Source organism: Aquila chrysaetos, chromosome 2 (assembly GCF_900496995.4).
Source record: "Aquila chrysaetos chrysaetos chromosome 2, bAquChr1.4, whole genome shotgun sequence".
Taxonomy (NCBI): Eukaryota; Metazoa; Chordata; class Aves; order Accipitriformes; family Accipitridae; genus Aquila; species Aquila chrysaetos.
The window spans coordinates 20,448,959-20,474,175 of NC_044005.1; the positions used below are offsets into that span (position 1 = coordinate 20,448,959).

The window sequence follows — 25,217 nt, forward strand, 5'->3', positions numbered from 1 at the left end:
TTTCTTTCTGCATTGGCTTTTCTGGAGGTCCACCACCCTTATACTTTGAGATAGTTCTACCCCCTGCTGGAGACAGGGAGAAGCAGGGAGGTTCAGAGTGGGGACAGAAATCTTCAACAGACACTGGGCTGCTTAGAAACTCTTCACCTTCTGGCCGTGAAGGGTGGTGAGATGAGTTGGGAGGGCCTCTGTGCGGTGGTGGGTCGCTGTCCGTTTGACTCTCCCTTGAGGGGGCAGGCGATCGTTAAAGATTAGTGCGCAGAGAGGCAGAGATGGGGAGGGGAGCAAGACAAATGGGTTCTCTCTGTTTTGTTTTGTTGTAATCGATCTGATTACCAAACATTATTAAGATTTGTTTCCCCAGACAGCTGGTGCTTTACTCTCACAGACACACAGAACTGACACACAGATCACACTAATAAATTGAATTTGAGCTGGCAGAGTTAGTATGAACCGTTTGCTGTATGTACATGAAGCAGAACTCTCTAAAAGGCTGTAGAGATGCCCATGTGCTGCACCGACAAGAAACTCATGCTTAAAATCAGTAAACCAGCTCTCACAAGAGTTTGTTGACATTTTGGAGTATAAAAAGAAACGTGCAGCATTTTTTCTATTTGGTTATAAACACAAAATTGACAAGAAGACTTCATACTTACTAGAAGCAAGCCCTCTCTTTCTTTATGGGAGCTTTTGTCATGCTGCTCGCTTGGCTGCAGTGACAGCCGTCCCTCCCCAGCAAGGACACGGCCGCCTGGGATGGGGAGCTACATTGGGGAGCTGCAAGGGAAACAAGATCTAGCATCATTTAAAAGGTGGTTTCCTCTCCGGCCTTGCTGTATGCCTGTGAGAATGGCGCAAAACACACTTGTGATTTCTTTTAATGAGAGCACTAATTTTTTACAAAACTGTCCTGAGCTATAGTTAAGCTGCCCAGCTGTTCCAGTCTGGGGCTGAGCCCTGCAGGATGCTGGTACTCTGATGCTCTTCCACAGGCACCACACGTTGTCTGGCTTGTGTACACATCTAAGTGCTTTCCTGGATTACAGCCACAGCTCTCACTACTATCTGGATAAAGCTTCATTTCATATTTTTTTTTAATGTCCAGCAACTTCTTCTAGGCACAGCCTGTGCACGTGGTCAGTTTGGGTCCCTGTTCACTGCATAACAGAACGGGATGAGAGCCCCTTAGCTTACCCACTCTGTTTTGTGAAGTAAATACACTTCAGCTGAGGATCTGAAAGAGTTTGTAAAGGAATTCTGGTTGTATTCTGCCCATTCCTTACTCCTCCGATAACCTCACCTGTCAGCTAGTGGCAATTCAGAGACCAAGGAGTTTGAACAGGATCATTCATAGCAAATCGGAGGTTGGCAGAAGTCGAATCCTGTGTCTTCCCTTCTTTTTTAATTAAAATGTAACATAGTAGGTAAAAAGTTGTTTCAACTGTTTTGATTAGAAAGAAGCTACATGATAGCAGTTTGGCACCTTAGAAGCATCCAAGGGGCCTGTAAATGCGACTGAGCTGCAGTCTTGCATTTGTGCTCGCTCTCGATAGACTCAAGTGAATCATTCTCTCACATTTCAGTTCATGGCATTTCGTATTTCCTCTGTTTTTGAAATGTTTAAGTAAATATTCCAGCAAAGCCAATATTTAACTTACATGTTTGCTACTATATAGCGCAGCTGGTACTAAATCTTTGCATTAGCAAAGTGTTTACTGGAAGGTCTGAGATACATATGCAACTGAATTCAAGAAGAATGTAAGCAAAAGCGAGTTTGATAGCTTTTTTCAGGTTTGCAACATATCTTCTACAAAATCTCTTCTCTGAAGTATTGAAGTAAGAAACAAAAAAACCCATAATGACTAGGATGTAATGCTTAGTCTAAACAGTGTTGCAGTTGTTTTAAATAAATCTTAGTATTATATATGCTATTTAAGCTAAGTTAAAGCCCCAACCTAAGGCTGACTAATTTCACTCTTAAAAGTGTCTTCAGTGTTCAGGCAGCTTATGTTCCCTGTGTTGCTTTCAGCAGGAGCTTTCACTAAAAAAGGCCAAAATGGTCTCAGAATATCTGTTGTTGTAATTAGAAAGTAATTCTGCTACTCCATTGGTTATCTTGTAGATGTCTGCAGTGGGAATGTCAAGATCTTCAAAGGCTATCTTTGTTTTCATATTTCATTATAATAATCCTTCAAAAATGATGTTACTTCCTGCACTGCCTTACCATTGGCCTGTGTGTCATCCCTCAGCCCACTTGGGAACCTCTCCAGCAAAAAAAGTCAAAAGGCCCTAAACACTAGATTCCTGCTCTTCTGTCATTTCCTTTATTTGAAAGTTAAAGAAGTTTAGAAGGAGTATTGCAGGAAGAGTGGAACCAGTTTTGTCAGATGATGGCCGTATTGCTGGGGCTGTCTTCCTTCCTCCATTGATTTCCTTCTGAGAAGCAGAAGAGCAGCTTGTTCCAGCCATGTTGAACATCACTCCCTGCAGACAGTGCTAAGCCATCATCCACGGACCTGGGCGAGTCTTTAGCGTCTCCATTTACAGGCTGGGGCTGCCTCGCAGCAATGCAAAGTAATGATTGTCGAGTGCTCTGATGGAAAATAGGCTTTAGTCTGCTTCCATTTGTTTGGATAAGTTTGTGTCTAGTCCTGTTGGTCTTTAATGGGGATACACTTGCAAGAGATTGGCAAGGGAGAAACAGTTGCCCCAGAAGGGTTTTGCAATGCATTTAATAATAGGTTTCCAAAACTAGTAATTTGATTTATTTGTTTATTGATTGATTCATACTAGTGACTGTTAGTTGGTCTCAGTCTTAGGAAGAAGTAAAGTAAATGGTACAGACTTTCATTTTTCTTTATTTATAATATGCCTGCCTGTCTTGGACATAACTCTACAAACAAAAAGTGATCTATTCTCTCAGGTGTGACTTTACTCAAGAATTAGCACTAACACATCTCCGATTATCCAGCCTCCCTCCTGAGGAAAAAACACCTAATCTAGAACTGGAGGGCAAGCCTGGGCTGGCTGTCATGGCTGTGTGGTATGGAGTTGAGCCCCGGCAGACTGCATGCCTGCCTGTCTGTGTACCTGCTAGTTGGTCATGCTTATACTGTTTTTTTTAACATACTCCTGGTGGCAATTCTAGCTGTCCTGCCTACATCCATGCCTTGAAACCCAGGATTGCACAGCATACACCAGAGTGGGAACTGTTGGGCTTGCAGGTAATTTTCCCAGCCTTTCCTAGGTTCACGAGGAAGCCCTTGTGCACAAACGTCCCTAAGCTGTGGGCCACCGTCCTGCCCCTCTGGTTCTCCCAGTCCCCCACGTATGAGGCTCTGCCTGCGGGCACCTCTCTGCACCTTCCTGCCTGGACCTGCTCCACTGTCCTGCAGAGGAAAGCAGAAGGGTGAAGAGTCTGAACAGAAGTTGATATGCAGGCGTGGGAGTGCAATGGGAGAGGTGAGACCACTTGCAAGCCAGGTCTCATGTGGCTTGCTCACTGGCTTTCCTTCATAGTGCCATGGTTCAAGCGCTACTGGAGTAGCCTCTGTCTAGCTCCTCTTCATTGTACCAGGAGTCTTGCTTACTTGCTTAAGGCTGCTGCCACAGAGTTCAGGCTAGCTGCATATGACAGCTGTGGGCTTACATCACCACTCCACACTGCCTTGACTGTCAGGTACGAGGCTCCAGCTCTGCGCTGCTCTCCTCCAAGTGCAGATAGCCACCAAGCTTCAGGCATCCCGCCTGAGTTCAGCAGCTCAGGGCACATCGCACCCTGGAAGCTGTTAGACATGGGTCCTGTGCATCTGTAGCACTGCCCGTAAGCTTTGTGCAGGTTGGCTTTGTCATGAAGTGGTGCAAGGTCTGGTCCTGGAGTGTCAGACATCATCCTGGTGCTTCTGCAAGTGCATGTAGATGAGCCTCTGTGCAAATAGGCTTCCACTGGCATAGTTTCTTCATGACTGTGTTTTTGTGCTCTTTCCCTCTCTGTCATAGAGTTTTGCAGCGGGCTTACCTGCCCTAGAGAAGCACAGTTTGGAAGGCAGCTTCTGGAGAGTCCCTTTCCCTGGGTCACACTGTGAGCAACAACACTGCGTAAATACTTCTGAAAACTCACATTCAAACTTTTTACTTTGTTCCAGCTCCTGTTAGAAGAGTTTTCCCAAAATACCATTGGTCTGTTGTATAGAAATGTTCTGGTTACCATTCTGTCTTCAGCCAATGTTGCTTTACTGAAACTGTCTCTAAACTTAATAGTTGTTCCTCGCTTTCCCCCCCGGCATCCCATGGTCACCTCATTGTGTTGGCAGAATCTTACTTCTTTTCTGCCTTTGTTTTGCTTAACTGAGTAAGCCAAGCTCTCTGTTTTCTCTCCTAAAGTCAGTTTCCACGTCGGTTCAGTTGTACAGCTTGGGTTTTTAGCTTTTTTGTTCTTTTTTTGAAAGAATGAATCTTTCCTAGTTTTCTCAGGATACAAGTTAGACTGAGCTCTTTGCATAGTGACTTGCAGAAACTGCAGCATCCCTCACGCTGAGGTCTAGAGTTCCTCAGCCCGGTCTGTTTCCCAGAGGTTCCACAGGAGCCATTTAGTTCATCAAAACTTGCTCTTTGGAAATTATAGATCTTAAACAAAATTAGGCTTACTGTTATCCTTCCCACTTAATCTAAACTGAATCATTTTGTGGTCCCCTGTTCCAAAGTCGTCCTCATTACTTAAGATAAAGAGCAGAAAAGAATCTATTCTTGTTCATTCAGCAACATGGATAAAGAAACTTGTCAGCTGTCACATCCAGGAATAACTGGCCTTACTGTGGTTAATAGCATTTGTTCTCCAATCTGTACTGTGGGGTTAGTCTCCTGTGTTGACATAATTCCCGTTTCTTCAATGATGCAGAGTGCTGTCCAGATCCATATCTGGTGCAAGAAGTCAAGAGCAGACCCAGTGTCTCTCTTAGACGTCTTCTTTGACCATCTTTCCACAGCATTTCCAGACATTTTCTGTTTTCTTCTATTTCCAAAGTCTGCTGTTTCATTATTGCATAACAGTGTCCTACCATATAAAACCCGTATTTCTTTTCCTTGAAAAGCACAGACCTTTTGACACCCATTTCAATAATAATTGCTGTTCCACCCTGTTTGTGAATTTTCCTGTAATAACACTAGTGCCTTGAGTTCCTCTTTTGTTATGTCAGTCTGCCTGCATTATTAGCACACAGCTATTTTAGCTACTGGGTTTTTTGTTCACCTTTTCTGCTCTTGTTTTTGGTTTTAGACTGCATTTGGCTCCCTAGTTAGACTATATACAGTCCTTTCACTGTCGGTGTCACATGCCTGACCCCTTTTCTCATCATTAGTAGCATTTTTTTCCTTCAAATCCCTGAAATACCTTTCTCACTGTTGTTTTCATGTTTATCTGACATCTTCCCCTTTGCTTTCTGGATCCTGAAACTGGTGTGGAATTTATGTTCACCTCCCCAAGCCTTCCCTTGCCGTGTTCATGCTGTGGCTTGTGCCATGGTGGTTCGAGTAGCTGGGATGTTTGGGTGAAGCCCTCCTGAAGACTCATCTTGCAGTGAAGGTACCCAAAAGCCACCTTTTCCTACAGAGCCAGTGGCTGGGAGGTGGGACTGTAAACATTCCCCCAAGGGTCACTCGGGCTATGTGAGATGTGTCGGTTCTTTTCCAGTTGGCATGTCCTGCGCTTGCTGGAATGAAAGACGTACTCAGTTCTCAAGGTCTGGTGGACACAAATGTATTTTGAAATAGCCTGAGAAAGAAATGAGTCCTTACAACAAACATTTGTATGGGACAATAAGGTATGGTTTATTTGGTCTTAAATGGTAAGAGTTTTCTAGAGGGCTTCCTCCTGCCAGCCATCCTCCTACTTCGCTGGAAGAAAAACCTATTGTTAGCAGCAGGGACATTATGAAAGCTTGAGCAAGGATGACCTTGATGTCCCAGTTAGAGCTAACACACATCTGCATAACTGGGGACAAAGAGCATGTGCATTTGTGTGTATGTGTATCCTTTGGTCAAAAAAAATCTGTGTGCAACCTGTAAGGCTGCAAGGAGTTACAGCCCTCAAAATCCCATCTTCCACTGTCGAAGCTGAGGCTGCAGCAAGCAGTTAAGAAGATGGTTGAAATTCCTCATCACAAATAAGGTAAGTACATGATGGAACAGCACGTTGTTTCTCTCTTCTGTGCTAGGCTCACTGGCTGTTGCTTTCTTCAGCTGATGTTTTCTGTTCAGTACTACACACTGCACAGGCTGGATGGAGTCAGAAAGGACTTTACTGTTTCATTTGTGATGGGTAAATTTTATTTTCACATCCTTCAGCACTGAAAATTAAGCTTGCCAGTAGTGTACACCAAAATGAAAAAATACTTTAAAAATAAAGGAACAAAACCAAACCAAACATCTCCACCATGTTCTTAAGCAGAGAATGTATTATAATACGCCATTTTTATGTATAAGATCTATATCTCATCTCTCTTTAGTCAGCTGTCTCTTAAAAGATTTTTATCTTGCACTGGTTGAATATATACCAGTGTTGTGAGTCTTTCTTTTAACAGTTAACTGATCTTAATCTTTACTACTGAGATGAAAAGTTAGGATGGTATGTTTTGGTTTCATACAGCTTTCCAAATGATAGATGAACCTCTTTGAGTTTGTGCATGTGCAAGACCTTCTGTAACTCTTTCTCCTACCATTCCTTTTATTAAAGCTAATATTTTTAACAAGCATCTATGTTGTAACTGTTTGTTTATACAGTTTTTCAGCTGATAAAATGGCATTGCTAGAGAATGGAAATTGTATGTATAGCTTCATGATGATACAAATTTAACAAAATAGAGGAGCAGGAAGAAGGTTTCTGTTACAAGTATTCTGTATTTTTTTTAAATTAGACCTCTCAGAATAATTTGTGCTGTAGCTTACGTGGCAGTGCTGGAAATGAACTTAAAAAACAGGAAAAATTATTGGTTCGTTTAGACCCGTACCTTTCTTCTTCTGTGTCTCATACTAGATCCTTTCAAAGGCGTGGGAGAACCACTGTGACTGCCAGACCAGTTTTGTATTGCTAGTGAAATTGCTTCCTCCTGGCCTCTATTATACAGCTTCCAGAATTCTCATTCTTGGTCTTTTCGTGCACTGTTGTTGAGGTATGAATATAATGTCTTCTTTCTTCCCAAGCTCTTGGTTCTGAATCCTATTGGTTTACCGTATGCTTCCACAAGTATTCTGTTTATTTTAAGAGCTCTTCTCAACCTTATTTAAATATTTCAGAAGTGGCCTGAGTGGCATCCTACACCAAGGAGTCTGACAGAATTACAGTACTTACAGTTCTCTTCAGGTATTTCTTTCTGTCTTGCACATTGCAGTTTTATTTTAACAGCTATGTTCTTATTCTGTCATCAGGCAAAATAAATTAAAAATCGAAAAGGAAAAAAAAAAAGGGGGGGGGGGCCTTCACTCTATTAATTATTCTCTATGTCTTTGGCCTAACCTGACTCGTACCAAGGTTAACCATCATGATGTGGGAAGGGAAAAGGCACATCTATTAACAGACAAGTTAAATAGAGGCAAGCTGCTATTTGCTCTGTTGCAGTTTAATAAGCCTGAAGGTAAAAGGTGGAAGACAGAGTGTTGCTTTTGCAACATTTTCCTGCTGCTGAAAATTGAAAATATCAAAGGATCAAATCACAAACAATGTGTAGGAATGGGCTGTGCTAGGAATTGAGGCAGGGAGTAAAAAGACTGATCTTGTAGAAAAGTAATAAACTGGACTTTTAACTTCTGAGTACAGTGGCAGTAAGTTTTATGCATTCCAGCTAGAGGAGAGCATTTGAATTGAAAAAAGCAGTGGAGGATGCTGAGGTAGAAGGGGCCAAAAACCAGCATACTGAATGGTGAAGTGATATTCTTTACAAAAACAGTTCTATTTTAGATGTAGTAACTTTAAATTAAAGAAGATCTTATAAATTCCTTCCTGATGAGATAACATGGCAATGGTTGTAGTGTACAGATGGTGCAGTTTATTTACTAACTATATTTTTTACGTCAGTTGGCAGTAACATTTTAGTAGTACCTAAATATGCATCTTAAGTGCCTCTCTCTAGGCATCTGTGCTGGAAAATTCAGGCCATAGTTGCTTTGAACTGCTTCAACTGCTGTTTTCTTTAAAGCCTTATAGTATGGCTGTAAAAATAAATACCCTCTAGCAAAATCAAGAGGGACTGTGTTATCCTAATTTTTATTACGGCTTAGTTGGAAGGGGATAGATTTGAAGCATTCAGTGAAATCAGATCAAAGTTTGGAGTAAAAATATGAAAATAATACGGAAGATTATAAAACACTTCCTCTCTCTATTAAATAAACTCGGATCGGAGATCACAACATAATAAAAGGACAGCTGTCACATCCGGCTTTCTCAGGTACCTGTTTGTTTTTAATTATTTTTTGTCAATTCTAGAATAAATAGTCTGCTACCTGAGGGCTATCCTCTGCATTGCTGAGTGTTTGTATGTAATCTCATGATTTCATGCCTACTATTTTGCCACTTCACATGTCTGTGCAGGACAGATTCTGATCTATACAGGTAATGTGCAGAGTGAAGTTCGGCTCAAAGCACGTCACGTCTTGACAATATGCACTATATATAATTCCACAGAGTGATAAATTGTAGGTTAGTTCCTCAATGAAGGAACTAGATGCTTTTTACTGATTTGGTGTTCACTTTTGAACGCTTTGCTGAATAATAGGGACTTGAATCTAAAATACAGTGAACAGACCTGCCGTGAGGTTTGTGACTTATCCTTTGTTTGTATTGCCTTCATCAAAAGAAGTTTTGTCTTTGAAAGCAATGCTGGCGAAAAATAGCAGTCAGCTCCCACTGCAAGGGGAGGTACTGCAGCTGTGGTGGCTTTGAACTGCATTGCAATATATGCTTTCATGCCTTATGAGTTAGTCTAAGTGCTTAAGGTTTCTTACAGGTCCTTTCTGATACCCTGGCAAAGGACACTTGGTGGATGAGGGACCAAGCACTGAAACTTCAGATTGTAGCATGCAGCACTGAGTGTGTAGACAGCAGTCATCTGTTAGGGAGAGAGCTGTGGCTGCTGGCAATTTTTGTCACTGTTTTTTTGTCACTCTCCGATGTTGTCTGTTGAGACTTTGATGTACTCTTCCTTTGTTGTACAACACCCACAATCCTTCCTTTTCTTTGTTGTTCCTTGCTTTCCTCTTCCACTGGGAAAGTTGGGCACCTTCTACTTTCCACTAGCAAAAAACAAACATACAGTTTGTGTATGCTGTCAATTCACCACTTTAATTAGCAAAAAGAAACCAGAAGGCATTCATTTAAATACTTAATTTTCCAAATTCTGAAACTTTGTATGTAGTTATTTTTAACCTGGTTTCCTAGGGAAAGATGTTCCTGCAATCATTTTTCACTAACCACCCACTGTTAATAACTTCAGGAGCTTTTGTGTTGATCGCAGACTTCAGGCAGGGCAGAGATCTCAGTTATAAAATCCACAGCTTCACAAACACAGACAGACAGGTAGAAAGGAGAGGATCCAGTTACCAAGCTGGTTGGGCTGCCACGCGAGATCAGCCCTTACTGCTAGAAGTGAGAGGATCCACATGGAAGAGACTTCACGAAGACGCCAGCCGTGGGGAAAGGCCGTCAGCGGGTGGGCGCTGGTGGGTTCCAGGAGCCTAAGCAGGAAATGCTAGTCCAAGGAAGGGCGCCCTTCATTCACCTGCCTTCAGTGCTGCTCCTCATGACTACTTCTTGGCTCTTCTTCTTGACATCCTTCTCAGGAGAACACCTCCAAATTGTGAGCGTAAATGCTGCGCAAGAATGAACCGGCCTTTCAATTTGCCCTTGGATGTTGCTTCTGCACCTCTTTGTGCGGTCTCTGGCTGCTGGCCCTCGGCCCTTGTCTTCCTTGTGCGGCCAGTCTCTCCACCTTTTTCTTTGATCTCTGCAGAAGGGCAACCCAAAGCACGTTGTCCTCAGTCCTACTGACACCACCCTGGGTCCGTGTCTCCAAGCCCTCTTACCTCTGCCAAGGCATTATGGAATAGCTGTCTGGTTTCTTCAAGAACAGACCAAGAGAAACAGAGCTGGAGACAGCATAGCAGGCGTGGATGGGCTTGAATCATGGTTGTGCTTTGGAAAACAGCTGCTGTGGATGCAGTCATGTGTTGTAAACAGCTCGTGTTGGTGTCATGAAGTCATTGCAGAAACATGGTGGTACCATTAGTGGTCCAAAGGCTAGAATGCACCTTTCAAGATAAACTAGTTGCATCAATTTTATCTCAAAGCACAGAGTTTGTTACACAAGCAAAACCCGAAGTCAGCAGGAAATGTGTTTTTTCTGGTTGTGTCCTTTTATTCTTTCAACAGCAAAATTAACATTATGTTACAGTGTTACCCAGTGGTGGGTTCTTCTTTAAAGTAAAACAAGAAAACACAATTCAGGAACAGCCAACAAATGAATGCTGAAGTTGGCTGTATGGATTATGGTACAGTAAATTCAATGTCTAACAATCTCCTGATTTTATGGTATGAAAGAGATGGAAGAATTCTGGTTTGGTTTGCTTTATTTCTCAGGCTTCTTTGCTCTTTGTCTTGCTTTTTAATGTTAGATAGATTATCACTCTTCAGTTTGACTAAAGGGAAACTCTTGCCACGTGGGCTGTGGGCTATGTGCTGTGTGGACCCAGTCCTGCAACATGGCACATGTTTGGGAGTGAAGCTGTTTGGAAATGGCACTTTCAGCATAGATGCTCACAGCAGGAATACTGCTTTTGGTGTACCTTCAAACCTGAAGATGAACATAAGTTGGTAAAGCTGCTTTTCTGAGGAGTCTCCTGATGACTTTTGGAAAAGGATGTGCTGACCTGTCCAGGAGACAGACAGGCACCTGCTTTCCAGTATCAGAGCACCTTTTATACTAATTTAGTCTGCTGCTGCTTCAACTTTAGTTTTACACCTGCTACACTGTTGCTCTCTTTACTGTTACAGCAATTAAATAATAGAGTAGCCATTAAAAGTGTGTTTCCAGCTATTCACAGAAAAATACTACATACTTAAACTAATAAAAAATCCCTTTTTTTTCCTTAATTGGTCAAGTGAATTTCTATTTTCCTTAAGCAGATATTGAAATCCTCTCCGTCTTTTGTATTGTTAATAAATTGCAGGACTTTATACCACATCACATTACTGGAAATAGATTTGAAATATATAAAGGTACAATACACATACAGTTTTAACAGTGAAAAGTAATTTTCTGACATAGTAGCCAAAATAAAGTGCCATGGAGCTATTAGCAGTAAATTGAATTTTTTGGTATGTAATTTAGTATAAATACTGACAAGCTGAAAAAAAAAAAAAACCCAAACCAAACAACAAATGCATACTCATTAGTCATTCAGTTTAGCAGCACAGAGGCAGCAGTCAGCCAGGGTGTGTGTTTTTATGTCTGCTTCAATTGCACACTTCATTTATTTGGACATGGCATAGGCGGCTTTCTCTGTCACAGGGCATCACTGCACGATTAGCAAGTTGCGCCCCAGGGCAGCTGGGACACTTTGCTGGGGCAGATGTTCTTTTCAGCTTATTCAGTGGCCGTTGTGGGGTTGTTTACTGTTGTCATAGCTACCTACATTTCCATAGCAGCCGAGCTGCTGTGTGTGAAGCCAGTGAATATAGTTATAAAAGGATCATATTTTGTTCTGTCTCTATAACTTACCATCTGTCAAGTGACTGTTCGTGCTGGATTCAGAAACCAATTTAAGAATAACAGCAGCCAGCCGATGATTTTGGTTATATTAAAGTGACAATGGATGAGGATGCAAATAAGTTGGTGCTTCAATGAAATGCTCGTTTCTTTTTTTTATTTTTCCCTTAATTGTAGCAGTTTGGCTTTCAACAGTTTCTCAAACCACTGAAATCCTTATCGACAAATCAAAATGACAGAGTGTCATCTTCTGTACTTGCTCAGGTGTAGGTGTTCCTTACGCTTTGCCACTCCACCATCAGCTCATCCCTGTGTGTTGCTTCCAAATTGTGATGTTGCACCTGCTTTCAGAGATCCTTTGTAATGAAATCTAAATACTCTCCACAGAATTAAACAGTGAATTCATGAGGCTGACAGCAAAGGTATCATGCACACAGAAGTATGGTTTGGTGACACTCACCACTGCGCTCTACTTAATAGTAGCAATGGGATCACATGCAAGTTTGGGGGTAAATTCAATGTGTGATCAACGAGCCCTCTGAATAATGAACGCTTATACCTTTTTGCTACAGAGATTTGGTTGAACCTATAGTTTAGCAACGGGGGCAAGAAGATTAGCCCAGTTGTAAATAATGTATTTATTGGTTGATTTTTCCAGATCCTGACATTGATGCTGCCACTGCCATGATGCTTTTGAATACTCCCCCTGAGATACAAGCAGGTTGTGAGTAGATATTTCTATAGCATATAGCAACATAGACGTGTAAAGTTAATACTCTCTTTTATAAGTATACAGCGTACCAGATAAAAAGAAGGATTTAATGAAGGACTTCAACTTCCCTTGTAGACCCTTACACTTCCTTGACCCTTACATGAGTGTAATTTTGTGGTTCGTATTACATTATTTGTTACATGAATAATAGTAATCCATGATCTCTAATGTAAAAGAGGGGTTATTGTTATTCATGACGTACACATAACTGAGTAACATACTATTATCCGTACTGATAGAAAGACCTGGGGCAACAGCCAGGAGAAAGGCAGGGAGAGAAAGAGAGCAAGAGAGCGAAGGGTACATGGCATATGGTTTTGTTTTCATTTTGTTTTGATTTGACTCCCATCGTGTGAGTTACCACAGCCATCTGGATACTTTCCTTTCACTTGGGCACTGTTTCAACTCCTTCCTTGCACACATCCTGCCCATTTTGCTTTTTTGCTCTGTCTGATGCAAGGCAGTAGGCAGGCTCCGGGGAGCAAGGAAAGGTCTCATTTCCTGCCAATACTGTCCTCCTTGTTCTGTGACCAGGCCCAAGGTTTTGATGCTGTGTATTAACAGAGCTCTGAAGGGGCCTTGGCCCCCACTGTACTGGGCTGTGCAAATAGTGCAGGAATCATCCTGCCCCACAGAGCTTGCAGTGAAGGTATTAGAGGAATCCGTAGAGGAATACAACTGCACAAAAGCAGGGAGTACAAGAAAACAAACATATCGCTGGTCAGCAAGCATGGTAGTAATGCCAAGTGACAGGCAGCTCTAAAAAATAAAGGCAGAAGTTAAAATAGAAGCCATTATCAAGCCTGTCTAGCATCACCACTATTGTTCTAGCTCGGGCAACCAAATCCAAATTCCAGGGGAAGCCTTGATTCGCACTTTGATACTCTGCCTGGGGAAGAGAGTCAATTACCATCAAAGCATTTCCTGTGCAGCCAAGGAAAGCTATTGTCAGCCTGCTTTGTGACCCTGCCAGAGAAATGCCTCTTGAGAAGCTCCTCTCGGGGAGAGCGCAATGTACCAAGAAACTGTCCGTTCCGGAAAGAGCCAAGAGTGGTCCTTGTCCTCCTCTCCTAAACAGCCTTCAGGGACTGTGCATGGTAAAAGGGCGAGCAATCCCAGCAATGTGTAGGTAGGAAAAAGGAAGAAATTTTATCAGGGAGAGGAGGTTATCATTGGGCTTAGTGGGAAGAATAAAATGAGAGATCTTCAAAGGATCAGAAATTTAAAGAAGCCATATTTGTGGGGCAGAGAAAAGGGGAAAAGAAGTTGGGGTAGAATGAAAGTGCAGAGTTAAAAGGGTATGTGAGAGAGAGAAGGAGACATGAAGGAGTATGTGCACAGAAAAGGATGGGGAAAACGCAGAATAAGCTGAACTACTGGAGGAACTGGAGAGCAGAAGATTGCAGACAGGAAAGGGAGGAGATCTATAGTAAGCTGCGTGTACTAAACGCGCTGCAGATTTTTATCACATGCTCATGTTTGCCAGCATTGCAGGTGTTTGCATGGAAGTGATTTGGAGACTTGGGCACTGTCACTTCATAGAGATCATAGCTTGCAGGTTGGCAAATGGCTTATTGCTATTTTAGTTGGTAGAGGTTGCTCTGAGGAAGGAAGTTCTAGCCTTCTACGAGTTTGGCATATCTCTCCCCCCCATGTCACCTTCCCAGTGGGCTGTTGTGTCGGGATGTCAAAAGTGAGAGGAAGATGAAAACAGAAAGGTGGCTCCTCATTCACATTGCTCCCTCCTTGATGTCTGGAAGTAACAAGGCCTTCCTCTATCCCTTTAAACTTAAATGTAGGGTCTGCTCAGAACTTCATGAATCCTTCCACATATTGGGTAGAATTGGCTGGTGCCAGGAGGGAAGGGCCGAAGTTTTTATCGTAACCTCTTGAGAAGTCCTCTAAATTACAAAGGAGAAACATTTTTGTGTGTGTGTGAATGGATACCTGAGGAAGTAAATCAGCCTGTCTTATGAATTGCAGTTGGATCTTACTTATCTACCATGTTAGGAAAATCTCAGGCAACTTAAAGCAAATTAATTACTACTGCATATTGAGAAACAATTGCATGAAAAATCACATTTAAAATCAGTTTTCAAATAAAAGGCAATTGGGCTATAAAAATTGCATCACAATGCTGAGCATCGTCTAGAAGCTCACAGTTCATTCTCTGCTTTGTCAGTGACTACAGTGGTCTGTAAATCAAGCTGTGAATGATCAGGGCAGTAAGCATGCTGGTACCATTTGATCCCTTGAAGATTCAGAGTTCTGTTCATCATATCAGACTGTGGTGTCAAGGATGTGCTCAAGCCATCAGGGCTGCAAAATGCCCCATCTTCTGAAGACAAGCTTGCCTGGAAGTGGTTTGAAGAGGGACAGACATAATTTACAGTTTGGCCAAAGGTGTTAATACCTGACTGAAAACACCCTTTCGGTCTGAGACTCTGACTCTGAGTGTGTCAGTTACTTCCACAACAAAGATGGTCAGATGGAGGCAGATCCTGAGCGTCATTTCATGGTATAACAACTTGACAAGTCAGAAAGTTCACAACTCTGGTCCATTAATGCCTTTGCCTGTCCTACAAACACTTAACCATCGTTGTGAAATGCGGATACCTCCAGAGCAGATTGTGACAGAGTCTGCATTCATGTTTGTGTGGATGGTTACACGTGTTGGCTTTTGACTTTGAAGGCATCTTCTTGGATTAAAAGCTACCTTTCAAGCAGGATAAAAATCTGTGCTCATCTAGGCAATGTGGGTGCTAAAAGCATCTTTAGGATGAAGTTACCTACAGCCATCATTCAAAGTCTTATTAAAATTTATTCTTTTAATATAGTCTGTTAGAAAAGAATCCCATCTCAGTGGCATTAGAAAATCCAAAGTAAACTGTTCCTGCTTTGTAACAGATTGATTAATTGGCTTTATGGTTTTAAATGACCATGTAAAATTCCATACCCATGTGTGAAACACTACTAACAACCACACGTGAATTTTAAAATCAGCTTTTGCTTTTATATGAAATCTTGAAATGGTGTCTGAGCTAGCATGAACATTGCTTACCATTTACCCCAATCACCCCATGCTTTAGTTTTCATGGAAAAAAATAATATGGCAGAATGAAAGAGTAAAACACCATTATTGGGATTATTTGTGTTTGTGCAGATTTTATTTTATAGACTCATGAAATTGGTTGTTCCCATTGTCACTAAAGGTTGGAAATAATGCAATTATAGCTGGGGTGTTGACATCAGAAATCAATTTCTAAAATATTAACACTTTGCAGTATCTTCCCAGACCAAATATTTCTAGGTTGTAACTAAAGGAAGAAGCTCAAAATACCCAGCTCTGTGCAAGACTCTACTGAAACATACAATCCAGCTGGCACCAAGAATAAAGCATGAAAGATACTGTGATATGCTAAGATAGGGCATGTAGGAATGTGGTTTTAATACTTTTTTTGCTTCGGTTTATGGAAGTCCTTGTATTTGATCAAGTTTTGTATGGATTGATTACGTTTAAAAAGAAACAGCAGCTATCACAAGTTACGAATACTTTGGATTTTATTAGTAGCCAGTACATGAATATCAATTCCAAAATACATGAGTTGCATTGAAAACTGTATTTTGGCCTGCAGCAAACTGGGTACTGGCTGGGCCATCTTGGGCAAGTTGCATGAAATTTCTGGGCCTGTTTTCCCTGATGGGAATCTAATTCACAGAGAGGACAGAGGAAAAGGAGAGAGTGAACAAATGGTAAAGCTCAGTTTAGAAGTCATGGCTACTAACTCAATGAAGCCCGTGGATTAGTTTTGTACAATTGCTAAGATTTTCAGTACTTCAGTTCTTACCAGTGTTTTGAAAGGAGACGTTACCAGCTGTCACTCAGTGTAGCGTTCCCGCCTCTCAAAAGTGTGTCATCCTGGGCATGTCATTTAGTCTTTCCAAAACATTGTGTTTTACCATGAATAAGATGGAATTGGTTTTGGTGGTTTTGCAGTGTGTTTGGACTTCCTGAGATTCAAGTCACTGTAAGCATTTTAAGTAGCAGTACCTTCTTAGTTGGTGAGGTCATTCTGAACTTGGAACCATTTGCTCTGAGGGAAGGACCAGTAAGAAGGGAGCGTGTGTAGTGTATTACTGCTACTGCTAGTGAAACAAAGCTGCCGTCAAAGTGATTATACTGGAAATCTTGATTTAATTCAAGAAGCTCCTGACTCAGCGATATTATACATAGCTTCAAATTCATGAGTAGTCCTTTGCCCATTGCTATATAATTTGGGAATCGCACACAAATGTAAGTACATTGCTCAAGCTGAAGTTTAATACTGCAAACAGCTATAAACAGTGCTCACAGAAAGGGTTTGGGTAGAAACCAGGAAACTGAGAGTCCTCAGCTCTGAGCATCCATTTTCTCTTTTTGATACTGCTCACCACTACGCACCCAGGTTAGCTGGAAAGTGGTGGCCTTCAGGAGACTTTGCAACACTGGTTTTATGGGTGGTTCCTTACAGGAGACCGAAGCGCTCTGATAGAGATGTTTGGGAAGATATGACCATGGAGATTTGCTGCGTGCTTCTTAAAAAGCAGGCTTTCCAGTGGTGAGATCAATGTCTCTCTGGTTTGGAAATCTTCATTAATCTTTGTCTCAAAGCATATAAAACCCAGTATAGATACATGTATTTTAAATTTGGTGGGAGAAGAAATTCCCTAAAGCGATCTACTAATACTGTACCTCTACACTTCTAAAATTGTACCCCAATGAAATTTGCTTTTTAAGCTAATGCAAGACAAAATCAAGACCAAAAAATTGATCTAAAATTGCCTTAATAACAGACAGTAGTCCTCCAAATAGGATCAAAGAGAACATGCTGTTTTCTTGCGAAATTTTTATTGTATATGAAACTCAATAACTGTAATGTTCTGTTTGTACTGCTTGTGGACAAGTCACTTATCGTAACTTATTAGACAGGTTCTAGCCTAACTTTTTATATCAGAAAATGATAAATTGTTGACTGTAAAATGTTTCCTAAAGCTATTTTTTCTGACTGTCATGGTTTCTGTATCAAAGTGAAAATTGGAAATTAGGAAAAGACATTTTCATAGGGTATAAACTTTCCCTTCCGGTTGCTGGGATTTTGCAGGGAATGGCATCCTCAACTTCTGTTACGGAGGATTTTTTTTTTTTTTTTTTTTTTCAGTGTTTCAGTACCACGTTATTAAAGTGAGGAAACAGAATTGGGAAGAAAACTTACTTTTACAAAATACTTTCTACTTCTTTCTCCTTGCTCCTCATATTTTGATTTAGCACCATGGTTTAGTTTGTTGTTGAGCAGTTCCAGCATCACCAAAATGAAGAATGGCTCGCTGTGGTTTTCTGCTTGCACAAAAAATAACACAGAAGATTGAATTATTTTTATTAAATGTCCTTAGACAAGGTATGAGTGTGATAGGTTTATCAGGATACACTTCTTCCACCCCCACCCCACCCCCACATTTTTGTTTAGAGTAAATGGCTTGTTGGATGTATCCTTGATTTGCAGTTTGTTAGGACTACAGACTGTGGAGTTTAAGAGCTGTGAAATTGTCCTTGAGCAGTAAAATAGAAGTTAGGCAGATGGCATCAAATTTATGCCTGGGATAAGAGAGTTGAAGTGAATAAAGTTACACATTTGGCAGATAACAGTTGCTTTTGGCAACTTCTGATGTCCCATTGATTATACATCATTAGCAATTTTCTATTTTCAGTTCTTGTAGCCTGAGATAAAGTATTCTGCTGAACACTGTCCTGGAAGAGAGATTGGCAGAAAGAAGCTGAAGCTGACAGATATTAGCAGAAACTCAGTATCTCTTGTCTATAATGATTTCTTCTGTGCTACAAGAGATGGGTCAGGGAAGACAGCCCTGAGATAAATGCATGTGCCACATGATGACAGAAGAGGCAGAGAACCAGTCTGTCCCTACAGGATACCTTCATACTCTAATATTCTACTTTTTTAAAGTTTGTTTTCAATAAATATTATTCAGTCTTCCTCACTAGTCTAAATGTTGGCTACCTTGAGCTAGACAGTTTAATGAACTGTACGCTTGTTTCCTAGATGACATAAAGACATGTTTGTTACCCATTTCTTTTTAATTTTCTTGATTTACAACAAATCACTCTCAGCGCTGATATTTCACTTAACTTCCACGTGCCAACATTTAAGCAGGAAGTTGGTTTCCTTATTTAGTGAGCTGTTGGGGTGTCTGATGACTCTATCCATTGAGTATTTCCTCCTTCTTTTCCATTTCATTTTTGCCAAATTGCTCTATTGTGTGTTACACAATCAAATCTTCAGCAAAGGACCCAGTCTAACATGGTTTTGATTGTTGCAAAGGTCTTGGATGAGGTTGTTAGCTCAGCTGGATGGAGGAAGTTTGCTTTCCCCGCACGCACGCTTGCAAGTAAGAGATTATGGATGCAGTCTGTCGAGGGTTGTAATGAAAGAAGTCCATAGTTTGGGATATTCTACTCAGCTAATGTGCACACAAGACCATGCTCTGAATTAAAACAGTCCTGCACTGGCTGTGGAGTGATCATGTGGCCTTCTACTTATTTTCTACCTCCAGAGGCTGAGTACAGGCTACAAAACAACACTGGATTTTTGAGGGCTTCTGTTGGGTATTTTTAACACTATCTGAACTTAGTGTTTTGATGGATTCAGATTACGGTATGTTCTCCTACATAGCATTCAGTTCATTGTCTGTTAAACTGTAATGTGGAAGTTTGCTACAAAAGACCGATTATTTTCCCCCTTGGAGAATTTTAGAGATGCAGTCTTGATTTTTTCATTGGATGCATTGCTTCTCTCTGCAGTTAGCTGGTAGAGACTTGAAATGCCAGCACATCCTACCCAGCTTGTGTAATTCCTCCAGAGCAGTATAAGATCCAAAAATCATTTCCCCGTTCATGCAGCAGATTAGGGGTAGATTCTCTGTACACGGTTTAACTCTACTCCAATGGAAGTATTTCCTGAGAGCAGAACGAGATCCAATGCCTCCTTGAAAACATAGCAGTGATGAGTGATGAAAGCTGAAAGGTGAATAACGATTTTGTTGTTTCAAGACTCTTTGCATTTCACTAGGAACATTTTGTGAAAGAGGAAACCTTTATCAAAGAGATGCACAAATCTTTTTGCATTGTTTTCTTAGGCTGAGTTTCTCAGACATAAATGTCTCTTGGTGCTTGCACAGAAAAGGTGTAAATTACATTTCACACTTCTGCCTAGGAATTGGGAACCCTGTAACCTGCCTGTACTGTTGGTTAAAGAAGCATTAGAAAAGAGGAGTCCGGACTGTAAGGTGTTAGTCCAGACTGGTGCTGATTGATGATATGGCTTAGAGTAAATTATCTTACCTCCACACCTTGAATCTTCAATCTAAAATATAAATACCTCACCTCAAAGTATGGGTTTGAAACGTAATTAAAGCTTGTAAGGCATGTATCTTTGGAATAAAAGCACCACATATTTTCCAGTAAATAATCCACAACCCTTCAAAAGTACCAACATGTGAAAATAATTCCTTGGGTAATAAGTAGCCATCTTCATACAGCCTGCACAAAGGCAGGGAAAGTGTCTGGGTAGCAGGCACAATGTATTAGCAGTTTATATACATAGATTTTTTTCAAAATAAAGTAATTAGTGTCATTTTGGGAAGGATGGGTATTGATGCTTTAAATGCTATAAGTAGAGATGCATGAGCAATAGCGATCAGTCTTACAGTGGTACATTGGTTATGTGGATAACTAGAAATTAATAACTTCTACCATTGAATTAGTTTGATCCTGCTTTTCATTTTAGGTTTAGAACGCTACAGAAACTAATTTACCAGCAAGTTGTGGTGGGTTGGTTTTTTTTTCCATTATGGTTCCAGATGTTTACTGAAAGGATACACCCAGTGTCCTTCTTCATTTGACCCCTTGCATACAACCTTTCTGTTTGTCTGTCTGCATAACTTAACTAGTAATGTGGTGGTATTGCTGCATCGTAATTCAGAGTTTGGGGAAACAAAAAAATCAGTAGCAATAACACTGCTGTTGCAAGCTGAAATAGTTACTGAATTCTGAGTGGTGATTTCAGTATACAGAGCGGTGGTGTACTTCAGAGAAAAGTTAAGGCCCCTTCTGGCATGAATAGTCCTATTGAAGCCTTTCAGTGAGTGGTGGCACGCTGAACAGACAAGACATAATTGAGGTGAATTTCATAGGCAGGAATAGGTACCAAGTTGTCTCTTTGGGGATATTTTCAGAGGACAGCAAACGTCTACTTTTTTTTTTTTTTAAACAGTTGTTAATTGCTGAAGGGAAGATGTGGAGAGTGTGTATTGATGGGGGGATGTTTTTAAAGGTGAAGCTTTCAAAGACGGTGTTCCTGAATAGCACACCTATTGTGTGCTGCAAAGGGTCGAGGAAGATGGAGGTTGGGTTCAAGTAGGGGTGTCAATATATAGAAAGTCTAAGCTATGAGACTTAGCAGTGTATTTTATATCTATAGGAGTGCAGGAAAAAAGGAAGCTCTGAGAAGGTAAAGAAGGAAAGATGAGAGTATTTTTAGAGAATTGGTGGGGAAGTGAACAGGATTTTTTAAAGAAGCAATGGGAGTTGTCAATAAGGCAGAAAGAGAGGGTAGGAGAGGAGAAAGGATAAGATAAGCATCAGCTAACTCTGCCAACAGATCAGGATAATGAGGTAACCAAGGAAAGAAGAGTTTGGGCATCAAGGAGCCTGTTGCTCTCTTTTTGCAGTAGAACTGTCAGTGTGGTTGCTTTGAAGTTTTGTATGTGTATATATTTAGGCAAAATCCATAGCTAACTGACACATGGCTCTGTGTGTATGCATAAATGTTTCATTTCAGTATAAAACTCTATGGTTGGTATCGGAGTAAAGAGGAAATTCCCAGATCTTTCTTGGTCAAAATTTCTGGTTCATTTCTTTTAACGGGACTTTGTATATGTAGAGAAACTGTAATATGTAGTGCAGTACAAAATCTGTCCCGCTTAAAAGCCTGTTGGAAATACCATGCCCATTAGAAATTGTGCCTTTTTATCGATCTTTTGATATTTAGCAGGTTTATCTGTTACTTTGAGTTTACCTGTTATCTGTGCATTTTAGTTTAGCCATATCCTTGAGCAGACTGCTTTTCTTTTATGACACTGGTGTTTTGGCCATCTTTGAAACAAATGTAACAAGAAATTCAGATTTTGGAGTTTTTAGCAAGATAACGTTCCTCTACAGTATCTAGAAACCCAAATATCGGAGCATTGAAAGCCTGATAGTGTCCCCTGAGTGAAACAGATTGGACCGATTTCTCATCATCTAGTGCTGAAGGAAAAGTGCACAAAGTAGTGAAGTATCAATAGCAATTTTTAAATTATTTTGATCATTGAAACCTGACCCTAGTTGTTATAAAGTAGGTTCTGTGATTTTGGCTATTTGAGGCTGTACTTAAGCACCTGAATAGAAATGACCTATTCTTCAGAGGTGCTCAAAAGCAAGGGTGGGTATAACGCAGTGACAGGATATGATGAGGGGGGTGATGTTCTCTCACCAGCAGGAGAAAGAAGATTATTTTCCCAGAACTAATCTGTGTGGTCTGGAGTGAAGCAAGGCGAGCATCAGGATAGCAGGAAGGGAGGTGTGGATCTGACTTGGTGTTGATGGGAAGTTGAAGTGTACCTCAGCAGCTTAGAAATAATGTACTTCTGAGCCCATATTTCTCTGCCTCAGAATACACTAATATTTTCAGGTGTGAGCGTTTGAAGTTGGACATGTAAAGTGTATGCGTTGATTCTTAGGCTGAATGACTTTTCTAGTCTCCCTGTAATGTGTTTAAAAATAAAATTCTGTAGGTGTACATAAAGTGATATGGTTTACATTTATCTTATATGTATTTATATAATATCTGTATGTTTAAAAATAATACACCCAGAGTTATGATTATCATTCTCTTTTTGGACATTCCCCATCAGGGGAAGTTATGGTTTGATGACTTACAGTAAAGAAAACATCAGCATACTGGCTAGCTGTGGACATTAAAGAAGCAAGTTTGGGTTGAGGCTGTTGGAGGTTACTGTTCCAACCTGAAGGGACATAATAGCTGTGCAAACAAATGGCATTTATGCTTAAGTCCCTGGTAAGTGCCTAGGATAAGAACTGTGTTCAGTAGTCCTGCATCCCAGAGTGGAGGAGGAAAATGCCGAGGACCTGCTAAGGACAGACTCCTCCTTTGGTGGTGCCTTTGTAGTGCTTCCTCTGCTGTTCCTTCAGCTGGGGGGTTGGCAGCCCTGGGCTGAGCAGCACACAGAAACGTGCCTGGATAGAAGAGAAGTGCTCGGTTGTAGGTTAAAATCTTTTTGGCCAGAGCCGTAGTTGTTGATATACAGCCAAGTTAAAAGGCCCCAGTGAAATCTCGTGAAATCTCTCATCTGTAGTGGCCAGTACCTATGCAGTTGCATGTCAGTGGCATCAGTGCGCCGTGTTGGATGAGGGAGGCTCGGCTGTGACCCGGCCGTGTGCTGGAGGTGCATGACTGCTGTCAGACTGGGTGACAGAGGTCATTGGTGGCAAGAGAGAGGGGCTAATTAGTGGTGTGGAGCTAATGCTTTTTTAGCCTCTTCTCTTCCCCTTCCTGGTAAATACACATTTGTAGTTAATATTTTGCAGGAGACAGAGGCCAAGAGATTGCTGCTCAGAAAGTAAGCTGGGATGATAAAAAGCTATGACCTACGTTCTTGCAGTGAAGTGCTTATATTCTGTTTATCTGTAAAGGGTCGTTGTTTCTTCTTGTAGACGAAATAGTTACATCCACGCTCATAGCTGGTTTTGACTCGAAGCACATGCATTCCCAGCGGGATGACGATTACAAAACAAAAGTGATTTGGTTGTACAAGGAATGATCTGCAGCAGCTAGGTCAGGCAGTGGCTTCCACAAGCTATGTTATCATTGGTTGCTGTTAATTTTTTTGCCATGAAAATAGCATTGGAAATAGCATGGCATTCACAAGAGTTGAGGCTGAGAAATTCAAGGTAAGCAGTGTACTACACAAGCCTCTCTAATGTTTTCTCAATTCATTGGAAAGCTTAAGTTCCACATTTTGCTCCTACATTTTTCTAACTTTTCCTTTAAAAGAAAAAAAATCTTTTTTTGTTGTTTTTTTTGTTTGTTTGTTTGTTTTTTAGTTTCTCCGGGAGTGATACAAAATGGAGCTCGAGTTCTGAGTAGAGGAATATTTCCTGGAGCCAGGCCATTGCCAATCAACCCTATAGGAAGCATGGCTGTTGCAGTAAGGTAAGTGTGGCTCATTGCAGGATCTTTATGAAATAAATTGGTATTTTGCAGAGAATGTAAAAGTATATGTATATGTAAGCTCTGGTCAACAGATACTTTGCTGCTTGCTAATACTTCTGAGGTTCTAAATGAAATAAAACTCTGCCACCTAAAATTCTTGGGTTATCATTCTTTGCAAGATAGTCATAGCATATCTGTCTGTTGCACACTGGTTTGTAAAAAGCACTTTTATTTTCACTAGCAAATTGCAGGCCGTTTATGGTGAGAACCTCCTACAGTGACCTGTTTTTCTAAGTGCAAATGCTTTTTCCTGCTCCTCCCTCGCTCCCTTTTCCTAAAGACCTTTTCCTGGATTAAATACCAGTGAGAAGAATAACAGCAATATTAAAGCAAATTCTGAAAGATATCTAAACATGTTGCTGTAATTTTGTTACTAACAGGTCTTTGTGAGGCAGTTTGTTTCCCTACAGTTTCTATTTCAAGGTTATACCAAAACATTCAAGGGTAAAATGTTGTTTGAAGATATTCAACTTTTTCAGAAAGCAGGGCAGTAAGAGACATCTAGTGATGACAATAAGAACTGTGGTTCAGTGGTTTGCTTTACTTAAAGCAGTGGTGGTTTAATGGTGGAAGAACAATTTGCCTCAGGTGTAGCTCCATTTTCAGTCAGTCACAACAGAGATTAATTTGGTCAACTGTGCTGCCAGTGCCCTTCTCTTTCAGAACTCTCAGTATCTGCAAAAGCTATTTCAGCTCAGGCAGTTGGGTATTCTGGGTGGGGTTTCGTAATTAGTGCTGACCCTGCTTCGCTGGGCTGTTGAAATTACACCCTCTGATCTCAGTAAATGGCTGCAAGGCAGTGAAATAAAGTATCTTGATAGCTACTTACTCCATTTTTATTTACTTGGGATTTTTTTCCCATTTACTCTTTATTTTTTCATCTCTTTTCAGAATCGGTGTCTAGCCCTTTGGGCGTGCAGTATTTCCATCCAATAAATGGGGGGGGGGGGGGGGGGGGGGGGGGGGGAGAGAGAGAACGTATGACATTCATATACTCTTGATGCTTAAAATGCATAGAGGGGAAGACACTAATTGGAATAAAATCCATATTTTTTGATGGGCAACTGTTTCAGCTGGTTTTCACATTTGCTACGCTGAAGGGATGCAACCCTGAGGGTCATCCTCCAGAAGTCTGCAGAGTTCCTCCTCTCCATCTCATTTTACCACAGTATGGCCTTGCTAGCAGTGAGGTCAACTGTCTTCAGTAGCTTTGCCACTGGCTTTAGCCAGGACTTGTATTCTGCTCTAGTGGGGATTGCAGAGCTGTGGGACTACTGGATCGTTAATTATATATAATTTTTATGAGGT

At 41.0% G+C, this 25,217-nt stretch overlaps 1 protein-coding gene across 9 annotated transcripts in view; it reads left to right on the forward strand.

Moving 5' to 3' along the window:
- Positions 1-25,217, forward strand: part of FOXN3 (forkhead box N3) — a 214,955-nt gene that overhangs the window by 173,352 nt on the left and 16,386 nt on the right. For 5 of the 9 annotated variants that reach the window (XM_030030235.1, XM_030030294.1, XM_030030264.2 and 2 more), the window contains exons 5-6: positions 12,412-12,477; positions 23,741-23,849. In XM_030030235.1, coding sequence (XP_029886095.1) covers positions 12,412-12,477; positions 23,741-23,849 — 175 coding nt within the window. The remainder of the gene's footprint in view (positions 1-12,411; positions 12,478-23,740; positions 23,850-25,217) is intronic. The other 4 variants (XM_030030282.1, XM_030030303.1, XM_030030313.1 and 1 more) reach the window with 2 other exon arrangements.